Source organism: Eulemur rufifrons, chromosome 3, assembly GCF_041146395.1.
Source record: "Eulemur rufifrons isolate Redbay chromosome 3, OSU_ERuf_1, whole genome shotgun sequence".
Taxonomy (NCBI): domain Eukaryota; kingdom Metazoa; phylum Chordata; class Mammalia; order Primates; family Lemuridae; genus Eulemur; species Eulemur rufifrons.
The window spans coordinates 64,838,698-64,855,614 of record NC_090985.1 but is presented as its reverse complement, the minus strand read 5'-3'; the positions used below and the strand labels follow the sequence as shown (position 1 = coordinate 64,855,614).

Genomic DNA, 16,917 nt, shown 5'->3' with positions numbered 1-16,917 from the left:
ATCAGAAAAAGCATAAATGGAATCTGGGAAGTTCTGCGGTAGGTAACTGCTACCCCTTCTTGATGAAGGAAAAAAGTGTACAGAATATTTAATCAGCCCATCTTTCCCTGAAAGGGAAAAACACATATTTTTGGTTTTAGATAAGTAGCTAAGGCTTTTACAGAGAAGAAAAATGTCATGGGAAAATGAAAAACTATCTCTAATGTCTATAGCACATGAACTATCTAATAGGAGTAAAATATTAAAGGGCAAGGGGGAACATCTGTAAGAAGTTATAGTGCACATGTTGGATGAAAAGTAATATTATAGGATTAGACAATTGTTATTGAAATAGCATTTGGTATATAAACTCAAACATTCCTTTTTAAATTCAGCTTCTCAGAGGTTGGACTTCAGATGCCCGAGCACTTTGAACATTATCTTTGCCTTTATTTGTCTTCATGCGGATAAACACAACTGCTAAAATTATACCTAAAAGAGAAAGCTCAGAGTCAAATGGATGGAATCTTAAAATGTACTGTCACGTTCATTTATAAAGTAGTATCCTGGTAGGAAAAAATGACTCACATAACTTCATTTTTGTTTGTGGTTTAACAAAGTTTTGTTGTCCTGGTGAATAAGGGACTCTGGGCAGTAGCTTTCTTGGATAAGTAAGCTTAGTGCTTGTCCTGTCATCAGTATGTATGTATCACGCCCCAAATCATATGTGACCTGGTGATTCTCACTGGGTCTCTATCTAGGAATGTAAGACCTAATGTCCCACACTGAGTGTGTGAGTATCTGACGGTTCCTGAACTTTATATTAAATACATACTCCGTAAGTATTGATTCCAGTCTGTCTGTCTTCCCCTTCTTTAGAGGAAACAACCCAACCAGAACAACTGGAAAGCTGTTGTCAGACCTAAAGCTGACCTTCACTGTGTCTACACCAAATATACATTTTCTTTGGTGCCTTCCTCACAGCTCTAGCCCGGGTTGTTGAGTGACCTTGAATAGACTACTAAATTTTTCTGGTTTCTCCCATCCCTGAACTTCTACAAAATTACATCGTGCATCTCAGCACTAATTGTATTATTATCAGTCGGAACCCACTATGAAAAAGGGATTTGTTTTATGGAAATTAACCTGTAAGTTTACAGGAGGAATCATGGCAGAAAAGACTAGATGTTCAGAAACCCATTAAGAATCCTGTAATAATTCCAATCCTACTTTGAAAAGAATAAGGGTACAAAACGGTAAGATTCTATTACTTCTATATATCCCCAAACTCATCCAACCTTTAACTTGTGGGAAGATTCTGGGTTATAATCCTTATGTAAGAAAATTGCTATTTGGTGCATAAACTCAAATCCTTTCAAGGTGGGAGGGCGAATATAATAAGAAAAGGCATAGGGGTGGAGGGGGAGGAGCTTGGTAACCAGGTGGGATCTCAATGAGTGACTCTCCAGGAGAAATGATGGTCACTGTGACAGCAGGTGGGTAGCAGCCATGTCATAAAGAGTTTGGACTGCAGGGTATAAGGAAATGAGATCTCTTTTAGTCCCATGAATCAGAGTCTAATATGACAGGTTGTGTCATGGAAGAAAAGACCAGATGCAGAGAGAATAATCAAGAACATTTAGAATAATCCCAGCCCATCTTTTAAAAGAAAAAGGATGTGAAATTGTGAACCCCTCCACTAAGGTGCACATAAACTAATGAAGTACTTCTAATATTTAACTTGTGAGGACAAGAAGGTAATTACTATGCAGGTTGAACATCCTTAATCTGAAAATGTGAAATCTGAAATGCTCCAAAATCCAAAACTACTTTAGTGCTGATATGACATCACAAGTGGAAAATTCTGCACCTGACCTCATGTGACAGGTCACAGTTAAAATGCAGTCAAAACTATTTCATCTATAAGTTATTTAAAATATTGTATAAAATTACCTTCAGGCTATGTATATAAAGTATTTTGAAACAAGTGAATTTTCTGTTGGATCCTATCCCCAAGATAACCTCATCATGTATAATATTCTGAACTCTGAAAAAATCCAACATATTTCTGGTCTCAAGCATTTCGGATAAGGGATATGCGACCTGCAGTAGGCACTGAGTGGTTTGCAAAAAAAGACAGTGAGATCAGAGGACTCTGCTGTCTAGCCAGGCCAGGGGCCAAGGTAGAGCCAGAGCCATGATACAATGGGGTTATTCTGGGTAATAAGAATCAGCATCCCCAGTCATGAAAATATACAAAGAAGTTCTGCACTGTACATTTCAGGTATAGCAGCATCTCCACCAGAAGGCTGAGAACAATGGCAGACGAGACCGTAAACTCCAATGTAGGATGTGTGTATGTCTTGCCCATCACCGTATCCCCCATCAAGCACAGTGCCTGCCATGAAGCAGAGGCACAGCTACTGCATTTTTCTCCATCATGAAAGCCTGGTAAGTAGGGATAAAACATAACAATTTATGCTCTGAAGCCTCTTATATTTCCCAAACTAACCAATATGGAGATGATAGGCAGAGGATGGTACTAAAAGCAGTACCTCCCAACCAGGAAAGCCTCGTGTAGTGTCCTTGGTGATCTATATGCTTGGTTAGTGCCTTGCTTGCCCTTGGAGCAGCCACCAGACCAGCCCATGAAGATAGGCCCTGAGATGAACTCATGTTTCTGAGGCCCAGGATAGGAATCCTTGACTTGAGAAATTATACTCACCAATGACCAGAAGGGTGGTCAGCAGTATGCCAACTGCCGTGCCCATAGCGGGTATCCCAGGCAGGCGAGCTGCTGGCCGGAAACACCTGCCCTCCACACATGTGCAGAAAGTAACTGAAAAATAACATAATATTTGGTAGGATATGTTTTCAAGTGAATAGTCACAGAATCTTGTACCCAAGACAAATTTCTCTCAAACTGCGCCTGATGACAGACTATCTTAAGTTGCCTATAGTAAAATACCCACCTGGTAAAGAGACAGTGCCTTCCAAGGGTGGCCGACCCCCATCATTGATGCGGATCGGGATGTCATAAACTCCCTCCTCAAAGTTTGTGTGCTTGGTGGAGAGTCTGGCATGAGTGCCTGTCAGAGCAGGAAAACACACAACTTCAGCTCCCTGGATCAGCAGGAATTGATAAAGCTTATCCTTCCATCACATACTAAGGTTGGCTGGGAAGTGGCTAGATATGGGTGATACTTTGGGTAGTTTAACTTAAATCATTCCACATGTATCTTATCATAGTGAAAAAAGGGCTAAAGTATCCTTTAAATTCTCAATTCATGATTTCTCTGTAGAAATGAGTACAAACTGTAGTCAGTTCTCATATTTCCAGTAGTTGTGGTCTATAAAGTTGTCCTAAACACTGAATTAGTAAATACCGAACCAATGTTCCTACAGAAAACATAAGATTAGGTTCCTGTGAGCCTCTGGTCACAACATTTTCATCAACTGATTAATATATAATCTTGTTTCCTGTGTTTCTGTTTAAAGATACCTTATTTAATATACAGTGGACTAACATTTAACTCAGGGTTAACAGCAATAGAAGGCCTGCCTGAACAAAGCTTATCTAACGTGTATTATCTCTGTAGCTGCAGTCCTAACCCTTGGGTGGTGGACTGGTACCAGTCTGTGGCCTGTTAGGAACCAGGTTGAACAGCAGGAGGTGAGCAGCGAAAGAGTGAGCAAAGCTTCATCTGTATTTACAGCCACTCCCCTCACTCACTTCACCTGCTGAGCTCTAGCCTCAGTCAGATCAGTGGCGGCCTTAGATTCTGCATTATGGTGAGTTGTATAATTATTTCATTATGTATTACAATGTAATAATAATAAAGTACACAATAAACGTAATGCACTTGAATCATCCTGAAACCATACTATGCCCCTCTCCCCAGGTCCATAGAAAAACTGTCTTCCATGAAACTTGTCCCTGGTGCCAAAAAGGTTGGGGACCACTGCTGTAAGGCACATCATAGCTACCTCACGCTTAGGAACACTACAATAGCATTTGAGCACCATGGTTCAGAACCATTTTAAATAATGAAATCACAAAATGAAAAGCACACAATGTGGGGGATAAAGGACACTACGTAGACTGCAAAAAGAACACGTTAACAGTATGAGAGCTGAACCTCATACTGTGTCACATTGTTCACCCTCGGCTGGGAACAAGCGTGCCCAGTAACTCAAATTTTTGAACCTTCCACCAGTGTCCACGAATGCTCAAGCTCCATTATGAAAGAGTTGAATCTGTAAACATGAAATCTGCAAATAGTGACTGGAGGGTACCTGGGACAGAGCATTTGTAGACCTGACCCTGGGTTTCATACCTGCTGCTTGTTAGCTATGTGACATTGGATAAGTGATAACGAGTCCTGAAATAAGGGGATGCATAATATTCTACCTGATCTTCAGGTATTTACCTTCTTTCCTTTTTTTTAAATGGAGAATTAAGAGTGCAAAATAACACTGAGCTTCAAATTACTAAAGTCAGTTTCACTCTTGTTGCAACTCACTCATATACCCTCCCCATTTGTGTACCTGCCAAGAAATTTTCCAGAATTTGGGGAGATTTTCATATTTAAAGATTATTATGGCCCTGGAGTAACAGGGACCAGAGTCACCATCCCTCCAAAAACAACTCAAAGAACATACAAAATACATGAAACCATGGTTTTAAGGACATTGGACAATGAAGGATAGTGATTCCCAAAAAAAGGGGGAAAACAATCGCCCCAGCTCACTACCCCAAGCAATCGTCCAGGTCTCTTAGCGCAGGAAGGGAGAGCCCAGTGATGTCCCTGGGTTGAGGCAAGGGAGTAAGAGGAAATTAATGACACTAGAGGTTACAGAGAAGAGTACCAGAGACAGTGTGTGTGCTGCATACAGAGAGTGCAAGAGGGGGCCCCTCATAAAAGGTTTAGAGAGACCAGAGTTCACAAAGAGCGAGGAATTGTTCCTACTCCTAAGAGCCAGGGTGGAAAATCTCACAGGGCAGCGGGGTGGGGGTGGGGGGTACAGAGAGGGTTTTGTCTCAGAAGTTTGGAAAAATTAGCCCTTAGAATAAATGCTGCCCTAGCCCTGCCTAAAAAAACCTAAAAACAACATGTGAAAGCATCAAACTATTTCCAAATAACTACACTTCAAAATAAAGCTCAAGAATATTTACAAGAATACAAAAAAAAATCAGCATCTAAATGTCTGGCATTTCATAAAAAACTGCTAGATATGAAAGAAAAGACAAAAATATGACCCATGATGAGAAAAATCAATCAAGAGTCACTATGTATGGCAGCTATAGCCTCATGAAATGTATTTCTTAGATGATGAAATTTGAAGTTATTCCTTGATCCATGGGCTGCAGAATGGATATTGTGTTAGCAGCATGAAAACAATATTAATCTCCTTGTACATTTCCATCAGAGCTCCTGGTTGACCAGGTATATTGTCAATGAACAGTAATATTTCCAAAGGAACCTTTCTTCTGAGCAGTAGGTCTCAACTGCAGGCTTAAAATATTCACTGAACCATTCTATAAATAGATAAGCTGTCATCCCAAGCTCTTTGTTGTCCCATTTATAGAGCACAGGCAGCGTAGATTTAGCATCATTCATTAAAGGCCCTAGGATTTTTGGAAGGTGGCTTCAACTTGGTCATGAGCTACATTAGCCCCTGACAAAGTCAGCCTGTCCCTTAAATCTTTGAAGCTAGGCATTAGCATTTCCTCTCTAGCTATGGAAGTCCAAGATGGCATCATCGTCCACTATAAGGCTGTTTCATTTACACTGACAAATCAATGATCTTAGCTAGATCTTCTGGATAACTTACTACAGCTTCTGCATTAGCACTTGCTGCCTCACCTTGTACTTCTATGTTATGGAGACAACTTTCTTTAAACCTCATGAACCAGCCTTTGTTAGCTTCACATTTTTCTTTTGAAGCTTCCTAACCTCTCTCAGACTTCATAGAATTGAAGACAGTTAATGCCTTGCTCTGGATTTAGGCTTTGGTTTAGGGGAATATTGTGGTTGGTTTGATCTTCTATCCAGACCACTTAAACTTTCTCCCTTTCTTATTCTTCTGTTCGCTGAAGTAGCACTTCTAATTTCTTTCAAGAACTTTGCCTTTACATTCACAACTTGGCTTTTTGATGCAATGCCAGCTTTCAGCCTGTTTTGGCTTTATCAGGTCTAGCTTTTGATTTAAAGTGAGAAATGTATGACTCTTCTTTGAATACTTAGAGGCCATTGTAGGGTTATTGGCCCAATTTCAATATCATGCCTCAGGGTATAGGGAGGCCCAAGGAGACAGGGAGAGGCCTGGGCAGAGCACACCCAACATGAAGTTTGCCATCTTATATAGAGGGAGGTGACTAGGCTAGATGCAGGGGCTTGCAGAGTGGGTACCAGTGGTAAAGTCTAACTAAAGGGGGTTGATAACCACAGACAAGAACCAGCTTCAACTGGCTTGCCAGCTCTCTGCCACTTGACATGAACTTTGTGTAATTGTAATATCACATTGTGGTTTTAAAGTTTCTCCACCCTTGAAATCACCATGACAGTGCTAAAACCATCATATACAGTACAAAAATGGGAAGGAACCCAATTCTGGGACTTACTACCAGAATTCTTAGTAAAAGCTAACCCATTAGCCTGGAATAATTTTCCTCCCAATTAGCAAGACTTTTGGACCAAAAACCACAGCTTCCTCGTACAGTTGCTCTTTTCGAACCTGCCCCTGTTTCTAAGAGAGCAATCACTTTCAATCTTTCAAAAAAGCTGCTTGCTTGCCCTACCTGGTGTGTCCTGAAATTCTTTTCCCGACGATCACCAAGAACCTCCACTCAGGACCGTGGCAATTATGCTAAGTGAAAGCCAGACCCAAAACCCATGTAACATGTTATTCTATTTAGTTTTCCTTTTCAATAATTTTATCTAATCAATAGTGATAGAAAACAGGTCAGCAGTTGCCTGAGAAGAAGGGACAGGTGCGTAGGGAAGTAGCGATGAAAAAACTTTTGGGAGTGGTAGAAATGTTCATTACCTTGATTATGCTGATGGCTTCAGTGCTATTTACATATATCAATTCTCAAAGTTGTATACTTTGAATAATATACAACTTACTGTATATCAATTATATTTCAATAAATAATTTTTAAAAATTATAAAATCTGTTGTTTCTCAGCTGCCATTGGAAATTTTGCAAATGATGCTCAGTTGTCCAACTATCCCCCTACACCAAAGGAGATGCTAAGCGGTAACAGTCTTTTCTCCCTTCCCAGCCTGAGCCGCTGCCCCTCTGAAGACCTCAGAGTCTGAATTTCCTTCTGGGAGCATGGAAGAAAGCTGTGTGTGGGGTACTTCAAACCCACCAAGTAAAATAAAAACTTAATGTCATCATCCATCGTTATTTTTCTCCATGTGCTTTTGACAACTCACCATTGATTTTGAGAACTTCCCAGTCCTTCTGTAAGCTTTCACTGCCGAGGGAAAATGTAAACTGGGGACCCCGAAATGACTGCCAGTCATCATCAGTGGCCTGGAAAATGAGACTTCCGGATGCGCTGAGGGGGTGGCACAAGAACAAGCCCGTGTACTCCTTGGCTAGCCGCGGGGGGTTGTCGTTCACATCCATGAGCGTCAGGTGGAAATCCGACACGGCGCTCAAGGAGGACCCGCCTAGGAAAGGGAATGATTGAAACACGGCGTCAACTCACTCATTTTCCTGTTACTGAGGACATTCCCCTTTCTTAAAGAAAAAAATGAAATTCGAGCAGTTAGATAGACGAGGTACTAGAAAGACAAACTTTTAGAATCAAAGACCTAGTTTCATTACTGGTTAAAAAAAAATCTTAATGATAATAACTAAGGTCTATATGCTAATATTTCACATATATTACGTCAATACTGATGTACATATATGATAAAACTGAGCTCAGAGAAACTGACTTGCCCAAGGTCTCACAGCCAGGGAGCAGTGGCGAGGTTTTCAATCCAAGGTCTGACTCTAGCTCCCACGACCTCACCTGTTCCTTACCACGCCTTGCTTCAGGCCTGTTAGTCAAGTTTTCTGAGCCTCATTTCTTCAGGTGTGAGACACCTATGGCTCTTTGAGGATCATATGTGTAAGGGAATGTTCTAGAAAGTAGTAAAGGGCTGCACCAATGTTATTTACTGTGCTATAGTGGTACAAAACGTGGGCTCCGCAGCATGACTGGGTGGTAGCAGTGTGATCTTGGTCAAGTTACTCAATTCCTCAGTGCCCTTGTTTCCTCATCCATAAAATATGGTCAATAACAGTACCTACCTCATAGCATTGCATGAGAAGTTTCTACACTGAGTGCTCAGTGTGGGGCCGTCAGTGCGACTCAATCACTGACTGCTGTCAACTTTCTCCCTGGCCGCAGTCACAGATATTGTTTCTACAATTTGACTCTGACCTAACTTGATTCCCATAAAACTTGTTTTCTTGCTCCTGCTTCGTTTCCAGTAAACTCTGTTTTCTTGCTTTTCTTCTCAACTGGTGCTTATGTCCATGACTGCACTTAACCAGAGAAGAAAAAGCCACTGTGTTCTTAAAGTCATTTTATCTATTTATATCATTTCAGTGCTAAACTCTAAAAATGGAACAGGGTTTTGGAACGTGGTTTTGCTTCTTGAAACTTCTAAAATGTGAGACATTTCTAGGAGGCGTGCAAAGTGAAGTATTGATATGATGCAGGGGAGTATATGGCATAAAGGCTCAGCCAGAAACTTCCTGCTGATTATCTGGGAGCATTTATTTAATAAATCAGAGCTAAATATACACAATATGACAGCGGAATGGGCTTAACTTGACGCAAGAGACAGAGACACAGGACTCGTCCACTCACACGCAGCTGTTCCCAAGTTGCACGCTGTCCTGCAATTCTGCCCACTTTGCTTGAACTTGACTGAAGTATTTTTGTTTTCCTTAATATTTTCATATGCAGGAACTATTTTTATGATTCCCTTCTCTGTTCCCATTTCAGCTCCCAATCCCAGGCCTCACATTTTTTTTTGTCTAAAACTATATTAATTTAGTAATAACTTGTTTAATTCTTTTTTGGGGGAGGGAAACCATGCAGATATATTTACTAGCTAATTATAGCCTCTGATCAGCATAAGATCAACAGAATTCCTTCTGTACATTTTTAAATTCCATTTAAATGCAAAGAAATTAAATATTTAAATTACTAGCCTTATCACTGGATAAAAATATTATTCCTATGAGTTAATTTTTAATTTTAAAAATTCTCTGGAATTCCAGTTTGACTATACACACGGCAGTAGTATATGGCAATATACACTACTACAACGGAACTAAATGAGATGCAAAGATTATATAGAGATGGTTCAAACCTCCTGGGCTTATCTGTACGATATAGTCTTCCCTTTTGAAGGTTTACCCTATTTCATGAAAACACAGATACCCAGGTTTACCCAAGCCTGCCGAATCAGAATCCCCAGGGGTGGACTCCTAGTGTCCATATCAAACAAGCTCCCCAGTTGACTCGGACACATATCAAAGTGGAGAACACCGCAAAGAACATTCTCTGCTTCCAAAAGGATGAAGCCTGACAAGCTGCAATTTTAGTTTGAGGGAGCGAGTAGTGGTCTCGGTCAACAAGGCAGTGATTTGACTGCGCTCCGAGCTCCCAGGAGAAACCCACAGCCACTTTGGAAGAAGGCAAGTAGTTCACCCAGGGACACAGAAACCTTCTAGAAGAGGCTGTAGGCTCCCCCCCCCCCCGCCAGAAAATCAGAGTGAAGCCTGGCCAGCCTCCAGGTACAACCCCCCTTGGAAGAAGCCCTGCTCAGGGGCACAGGTGGTTCTCATCTTTAACAAAACCAGGAAGGCGTGGGCACCCCCCTGCACTCCGGTCTTTTGTGCCTTTCTCATCTTTCCACTTTAAGGTGATTGTATTCTGGTGCTTTGACCCCGGTTAAGTTTGTCAAGTTTCCCCCATTTCTACTGATAATCTATTTTCTGTCTTTTTTGCTTACCTACTTCAGTGGCCACCACTTTTACCCGATACACACTTTCAGCTTCCCTGTCCAGCGGAGCCGCACTAAAGATCTCGCCAGTGACAGGGTCAATTTTAAGCCAACCTCTCGTGTCGCCTCTCAGTGAATACCTTCATAAAGTGAAAAGAGCAAAAGAAAGCCCACGTTACTTTGCAGGAAAATGTGAAGATAGTTTATATATCACTATACTGTTATATCAGCATCATCATTTGTATGTTATTTAAAGGATCATTGTCTCACATTATTAATAATTCATTTGCATTTTTTCTGTCTTCAAAAGGAGGACTCATTCATTCTTACAACTGGTAGTGTTTGGGCTCTGAGGAAAACTGTTACACTTTTCTGGAAATCGAAGAATTCCAATTAAAGCAATATAGAAATATCTTTTAAAAACTCTTAGCAAACCACCCCTCTAAGAAAACTCAGACACCCAGTGGTGGAGACACTGGGTGAAATGGGTTAATGCTCAGAGGCTGCTGATGAGACGGTGAATTCCTCACTCAGCAAACGTCTGTTGAGTGCTGGGCAATGCTGGGCAGTCGGCCCAGGGAGGAGGAGCCCACAAAGGGCCTCAGAGTCAGTGGGGGAGAGAGGCACTGGAGCAAATGATTCCAGTAAAATATGGTAAACACAACGAAAGGGGACCCGTGGAATCCAAGAGAAGTTTATGGGAATCGGAGAAGCCTTTCTGAAAGGGTAGAAGTTAACAAAGGCAACAAGAGGATGCTTCAGCGGATAAGAGAGTGTGAACTAAGCACCAAGGGCCAAGGAGTGTGGGGGCAGATGTTTCAGCGGAGCTGGGATATAAGCGGGAAGCTGTGGCAGCAAAAGATGAGGCCACAGAGCTTTAAAGAGCAGATCATGGGAAACCCTGGGCAGCCATCAAATGGCGTTAAGCGGGAAAGGGACCCAGTTGTATCTGTGTTTCAATGGAACCATTGGTAGGTGTGTGAAAGATGAATTTGAGAGAGAGAAGACTAGAACCCCAGGAACACCAATGGGCACAGCCCTTTGGAAAGCAGCACATCATAGTCACAGGGATGCTCATATCTTTAGACCAAATAATTCCTCTCCTAGAAATTTAACCTAACTAAAAAAATAGAAGTTTAAAAAGAATTATATGCATACATATATTCAAAACATTTTCTACAATAAAAAATACTTTAAACAAACTACATATCCAAGAATAAGAGAATGATATAAAAATTATGTGTGAGTTAATTACTTTCTCACAATATTTTTTTGTTTTTTGGCTTTTTTTTTTGTTTTGTATATTCTATATGCCAAGCACTGTGTTAGGCTGTGTGTGGGGGTAAGGAATAAGAAATCCTATATACCGGAAATTTCATCCTGAAAGAGATAGGAACCCTTTGGAGGGCTCCGAAAGAGGAGTCAGACAATCTGATTTACTTTCCTAAAGGATCACTCTGACTGCATCGAATAGATTCAGGGAGGGCAAGGGCAAGGACGAATCCAGAAGAGAAATGGTGGCACCTGGGACTACATTGGAAGTAGTGTGGAGCATTTAGATTCCAGTTGTATTTCAATGAAAATCTAAAATATTTGCTGATGGATTGGATTAGGATCCACTGGGTGCTAATGGATTGTAAGGTTGTGGAGCTGGAGAATTAAATTGCTCAGGCCGAAAGTTTGGAGTCATCCTTAATTCTTAACTGACTTATTGCCAGCACCTGAACTATTAATTCTTCCTCATTCCTGAGACACTTTCTGCTTGTCTTCCAGAACTGTATCTAGCAGGATATCGCAATCTCCCTTGCTAACTTCATCTTATTGACCTCAACTTGATAGTACATATGTTATATCTTTTCCTTGTTTCATCAGAGAAATTCTCTTAAATGCTTTTGTTTTTCCTACTTATAAACTTTTTATTCACTTGTCTTTGACCAATGATTTTTATAGCATTTTCATGAAGAAGGTAGAAGCATTTGTTAAATAAATGGCTATAAAAATTTAAACATTTTGAGTCTCCTTATAATTTGTGACTCTTGAGTATCTATATTAAACCATAGAGTATAGCCCTGCTGTTCTTTCCTTTCTTGATGAAACTAGAGAAGTAGTTAGAGAGTAAAACAGTAGATGGTAACTTTCCTCCTTGACAGACAAATGGAAAAGATTTTAGAACCGATTCCAAGTGCCTAAATGACAGCTCAAATGGGGGGCAACACTCCCCTCAAATGTTTAGCAAAATTTAAACCAACGCACGTAGTTGTGACAATTCTTTAAGTCATGCTGAAATATTTGTTATACCACAGTGAGCATGTTGTACATTGTACAATAGAAGCAAAAGATCTGAGTTCAAATCCCATCTATGTGCTTATCAGCTATACAATCTTAAAGATTTTATAGCTATTATACAGATACATACACATACATATATGTCTTGAGCAAATTAATCATCATTGTACATTTTTAAGATAAATCTTTTTGGGTCCTATTGCACTGAAAAAAAGATTGAGAATTGCTAAAATGGAAATATTTATACATTTTGTTTAGCCACCTCTGCCTGAGTACTAGCCTCTCCTTGCATGTAGTCTGGAATGATTCTTGCTACGCCAAACCAGCTCTCTGGAGAGCTGAGGAACCTATGCACCCAACATCCAGAAGATTCCCATGACCCTATAAGGTAGGCTTGTCTGTCCAATTGGGGTTCGTTTCATTCTCTCCAACTAGAACTTCCGTACATGTGAGGAGCTGGAACGCTTCCCCAAGCCCCAGCCCACATAACTGGTTAACGGGTTCAGGCACAGGGCCTGCTGTGGCTTGCCAGTCTCTGGGAGGTGAACGCCACCTCTTGAACTCACCAGCTCTCCCAGGTGAGACCTGCAGCAAGTGGGCTGGATGGAGCCTGGAGCTGCTTCTCACTTCTCTGAGCCTGGATTCATAATGATGAACCACCATCCCTTGGAATGCCCCACGGGGTACTGACACCTGCCTCAATCAAGGCCAAGTTCACCACTGCTGGTTGCTCCATTAGGGGACAGCCCTGGGGTCAGTTCAGGCCAGTTTCTCCAGCCCTCCCAGCTCCTCCTCCACTCCACTGGCCTTGGTTGCAGCACACAGCCAGGCCTGCCCAGCACTGTGCTCCTTACCTGATGTCCAGGCCTTCTGGATCCTTGGCAGTTACGTTGCCCACTTTTGTGCCTGTGGCCACATCCTCACTCACTCTTGCTTGGAATACGTATTGGGAAAATACGGGTGCTTCATTCACATTTGTCACAATAAGCGTGAACTTGGCAAAAGAGCTCGCGTTGTATGCTACACCAGGAACCAGAGGCTCAGGATTTTCTGCTTTGAATATAATGTTGGAAACAGCTGCTGTTTCAAAGTCAAGAGGCTGCGTGGGGGAAAAAGGAGAAAATTTTGGGATGATTAGCTCCCTTAAAAGATACATCCCACATGTTTGTTAAACTCTGATATGTTTAATAAATGATGTTGGGAAAACTGGATAGCCACATCAGGAGAATGAAATTAGACCCTTATCTCACATCATGTATGAAAATCAACTCAAAATACATTAAACACTTAAACATAAGATCTGAAACTGTAGCACTACTAGAAGAAAACAGGGGAAAAGCTCCATGACATTGGTCTCAGTGATATTTTGGATGTGACCCCAAAAGCACAGCCAACAAAAGCAAAAATAGACAAATGGGATTGCATCAAACTAAGAAGCTTCTGCATAGCAAAGGAAACAATAGAGAGACAACTTACAGATTGAGAAGAAATATTTGCAAACCACACATCTGATATATAATGAACTCAAACAACTCAATAGCAAAGAAACAACCTGATTAAAAAACAGGCAAAGGACCAGAACAGACATTTCTCAAAAGAAGACATCCACATAGCCAACAGGTATATGAAAAAATGCTCAACATCACAACTCATCGGGAAAAATGCAAATTAAAACCACAGTAAGATAGCACCTCACATCTGTTAGAATGGCTATAATCGAAAAGATGAAAAATAACATGTAGTGGTGAGGATGTGGAGAAAGGGGAACCCTTGCACACTGATGGTGGGAATGCAAATTAGTACAGCCATTCTGGCAAACAGAGGAGGAGCCTCAAAAAATTAAGACAAGCACTGCCATATTGTCTAGTATTCCCACTAGTGGATATATATAGAAAAGGAAATGAAATCTTTGATGGGTGTTGAAGAGATACCTGCACTCCCATGTTCACTGCAGCATTATTCACAATAGCCAAGATATGGAAACAACCTAAGTGCCCAGCAACAGATAAATGGGTAAATAAAATGTAGTGTGTTTATATACCACACAATACTATCCAGCTTTAAAAAGAAAGGAAATCCTGCATTTGCCATAACATGGATGAACCTAGAGAACATTATGTTAAGTGAAATAACAAACACCACATGATCTCACTTATAGGTGGAATCTAAAATAGTTGAACTCACAGTCGCAGAGAGTGGAATGGTGGTTATGGGGTGGTGGGGAGAGGATTGGAGAGATATTGGTCAATATGTACAAAATTTCAGAAAGAAAGTTTAAGAGATCTATTGTACAACATGGTGACTAGTGACTATAGTTAATTAACAATATATTGTATACTTGAAAATTGCTGAGAGTAGATTTTTTACTCTCCCCACAAAACCAATGATAAATATGTGAGGTAATGTATATGTTAATTAGCTGTATTTAGCCATTCTACAATGTACACATATTTCAAAACATGCTATTCACCAAAAATATACAAAATTTATGTCAATTACAAAGGTTTCACACAGAGCAGTTCTCAATCCAGTGTCAGCAGAAACTTTCTTCTCAGAATGACAGAGCCATGAAAAAGTCTTTATTGCAGGACTTATCAGAGCTTGTGATATGCTAATGTGCACTGTGGTTCTCCTAGAAAAGGAAATGGAATGTAGCATGCCTCAAACTCACTTAACCATGGGACACTTCATTCAGCAGAAACAGTGATTTTTTTCAAGAAAGACAGTTCTCAGAAATCAGCTTGGGAAATGCTTACACAGAAGATTTCCATTCTGTGTGGAAAATGAGTTCCCAGGGGCCTCAGGACCCAAATCCTAAAATCAAAGACTTTAAATTCATGGAGGCTGGGAGGGGTGAGCACAGATGATAGATGCCCTGCTCTTGTTCCAGGCCAGGCCAAATGGAACCAGGAATGAGCATCAAAAAACCAATTTGGGTTTAATAAGAGGAAGAATTTAACAGTTAGGACTACCCATGATGGAAAGAGTTACTTCAAAAACCAGTAAGTTGGCCGGGCACGGTGGCTCACGCCTGTAATCCTAGCACTCTGGGAGGCCGAGACGGGAGGATCGCTCAAGGTCAGCAGTTCGAGACCAGCCTGAGCAAGAGTAAGACCCCATCTCTACCAAAAAATAGAAAGAAATTATCTGGACAACTAAAAATATATAGAAAAAAATTAGCTGGGCATGGTGGCACATGCCTATAGTCCCAGCAACTCGGGAGGCTGAGGCAGAAGGATTGCTTGAGCCCAGGAGTTTGAGGTTGCTGTGAGCTAGGCTGATGCCACCGCACTCTGGCCAGGGCAAAAAGAGTGAGACGCTATCTCAAAAAACAAAAAACAAACAAAAACAGTAAGTTCCCAACTCTGGAAGTTTTCAAGCATGGGCTTAAACAACACGTGATCCGCTAGTGTAGAAAGGACTTAAATATCATAAGTAAGTGATTCCACACGATTTTTAAGGTCCTTCTCGAGGCGAAGAATCCATGTTTCTATGGGGGAAAAGTTCTAATCCTAAAGAACCCGATGAAGAGTAGAACAGCCCCTAAAGTAGGGCTTCTCAACTAAGGGCTTGGGGGAGGGTGGTCTCTGAACCCCTGGGACCTATGTGCATATGTTTTTGTTTGTTTGTTTTATAAGGGGAGGGTATGTAGCTTTTATGAGATTCTTAAAGGGACCTAGAACCCCAAAACATGAAGAAACCAAAGCCCAAAGATATATTACAGACTATGAAAACTACACTGTTTTATTCACTTTCCAGGCCTGAGGACCCAGGACCTCTTGGGTAGCTGTCCTTTAATTTTTATCAGTGTCTCGCCCATTAAACAGAAATGGCAATATCCCATTCATAAAAACTGCGGCAGGATTGCATTGGCTCAGCCTGCCCTTCCCAACATCTGCAAAAATCCTCCCCCTCCGCCAGGCTCAGTGCTGTCCTCTCCATGTCGGCTTCCCTGATCCAACACGCTCCCTGGGCCACTCACTGCAAACTCTGAAAACTGCCCTTTCCTTTATCCTTTATTTCTGTCGTTCTTTCTCTCCATGTAGACAGCTACAAGCTGAAGGAAAAGCTGTAACGGCACCTTTTCCTAATGCTTTGAGCTGGTCCCAGCAAGAGCCTTCGCCAGAGCGGGAATACGTGGTAACCACAGGACCGGAATTGCGAGACTCTGCCCCACGGCTTCCTTCAGCACCAGCACTTTTTTCTCTGTGCTTCTGTCCATTTTCTGTGAAATTATTCCATTTTGTTTTCATTAGTAGCCTCTACTTTCAGCTTTCCTTTACTCTGGCTTCAACCTGCCCTGCAGAGGCTTCCTTGGCAGCCTCAGACGTGGCCACGCTTGCGGATTCCCTCCCGCTGCAGGGCTGACTCCCTCTCCCAGCAAAGTATCTTAACTGTAAGTACTTGGATGACAGCGAGGACTGCTTCCAACTGAGTCATCCGAGATGGGCCGGCCGTGGAGAAAAGCGTCAAGATTTAGGTGTACACAGCAGGAGACAGGAGAGATTGAGGGAGGGTTGGGGGGCATCTTGTACAAAGAAATAGGAACTAATATAATGAAGACTCTGCCTCCAGATTACCCGGTCCTTACAGAGGGAGAGAGACTGAGAGCATGAAAGATGAGAGCAAA

At 41.5% G+C, this 16,917-nt stretch overlaps 1 protein-coding gene across 9 annotated transcripts in view; it reads right to left on the bottom strand.

Moving 5' to 3' along the window:
- Positions 1-236: 236 nt before the first annotated feature.
- The window catches only part of CDH17 (cadherin 17), a 57,368-nt gene continuing 40,687 nt past the window's right edge, over positions 237-16,917 (bottom strand). For 6 of the 9 annotated variants that reach the window (XM_069466214.1, XM_069466218.1, XM_069466222.1 and 3 more), the window contains 6 exons: positions 13,142-13,386; positions 10,011-10,141; positions 7,425-7,664; positions 2,952-3,068; positions 2,705-2,818; positions 237-471 (listed from right to left, as the gene is read on the bottom strand). In XM_069466214.1, coding sequence (XP_069322315.1) covers positions 371-471; positions 2,705-2,818; positions 2,952-3,068; positions 7,425-7,664; positions 10,011-10,141; positions 13,142-13,386 — 948 coding nt within the window. In that variant the 3' untranslated portion in view covers positions 237-370. The remainder of the gene's footprint in view (positions 472-2,704; positions 2,819-2,951; positions 3,069-7,424; positions 7,665-10,010; positions 10,142-13,141; positions 13,387-16,917) is intronic. The other 3 variants (XM_069466217.1, XM_069466221.1, XM_069466220.1) reach the window with 3 other exon arrangements.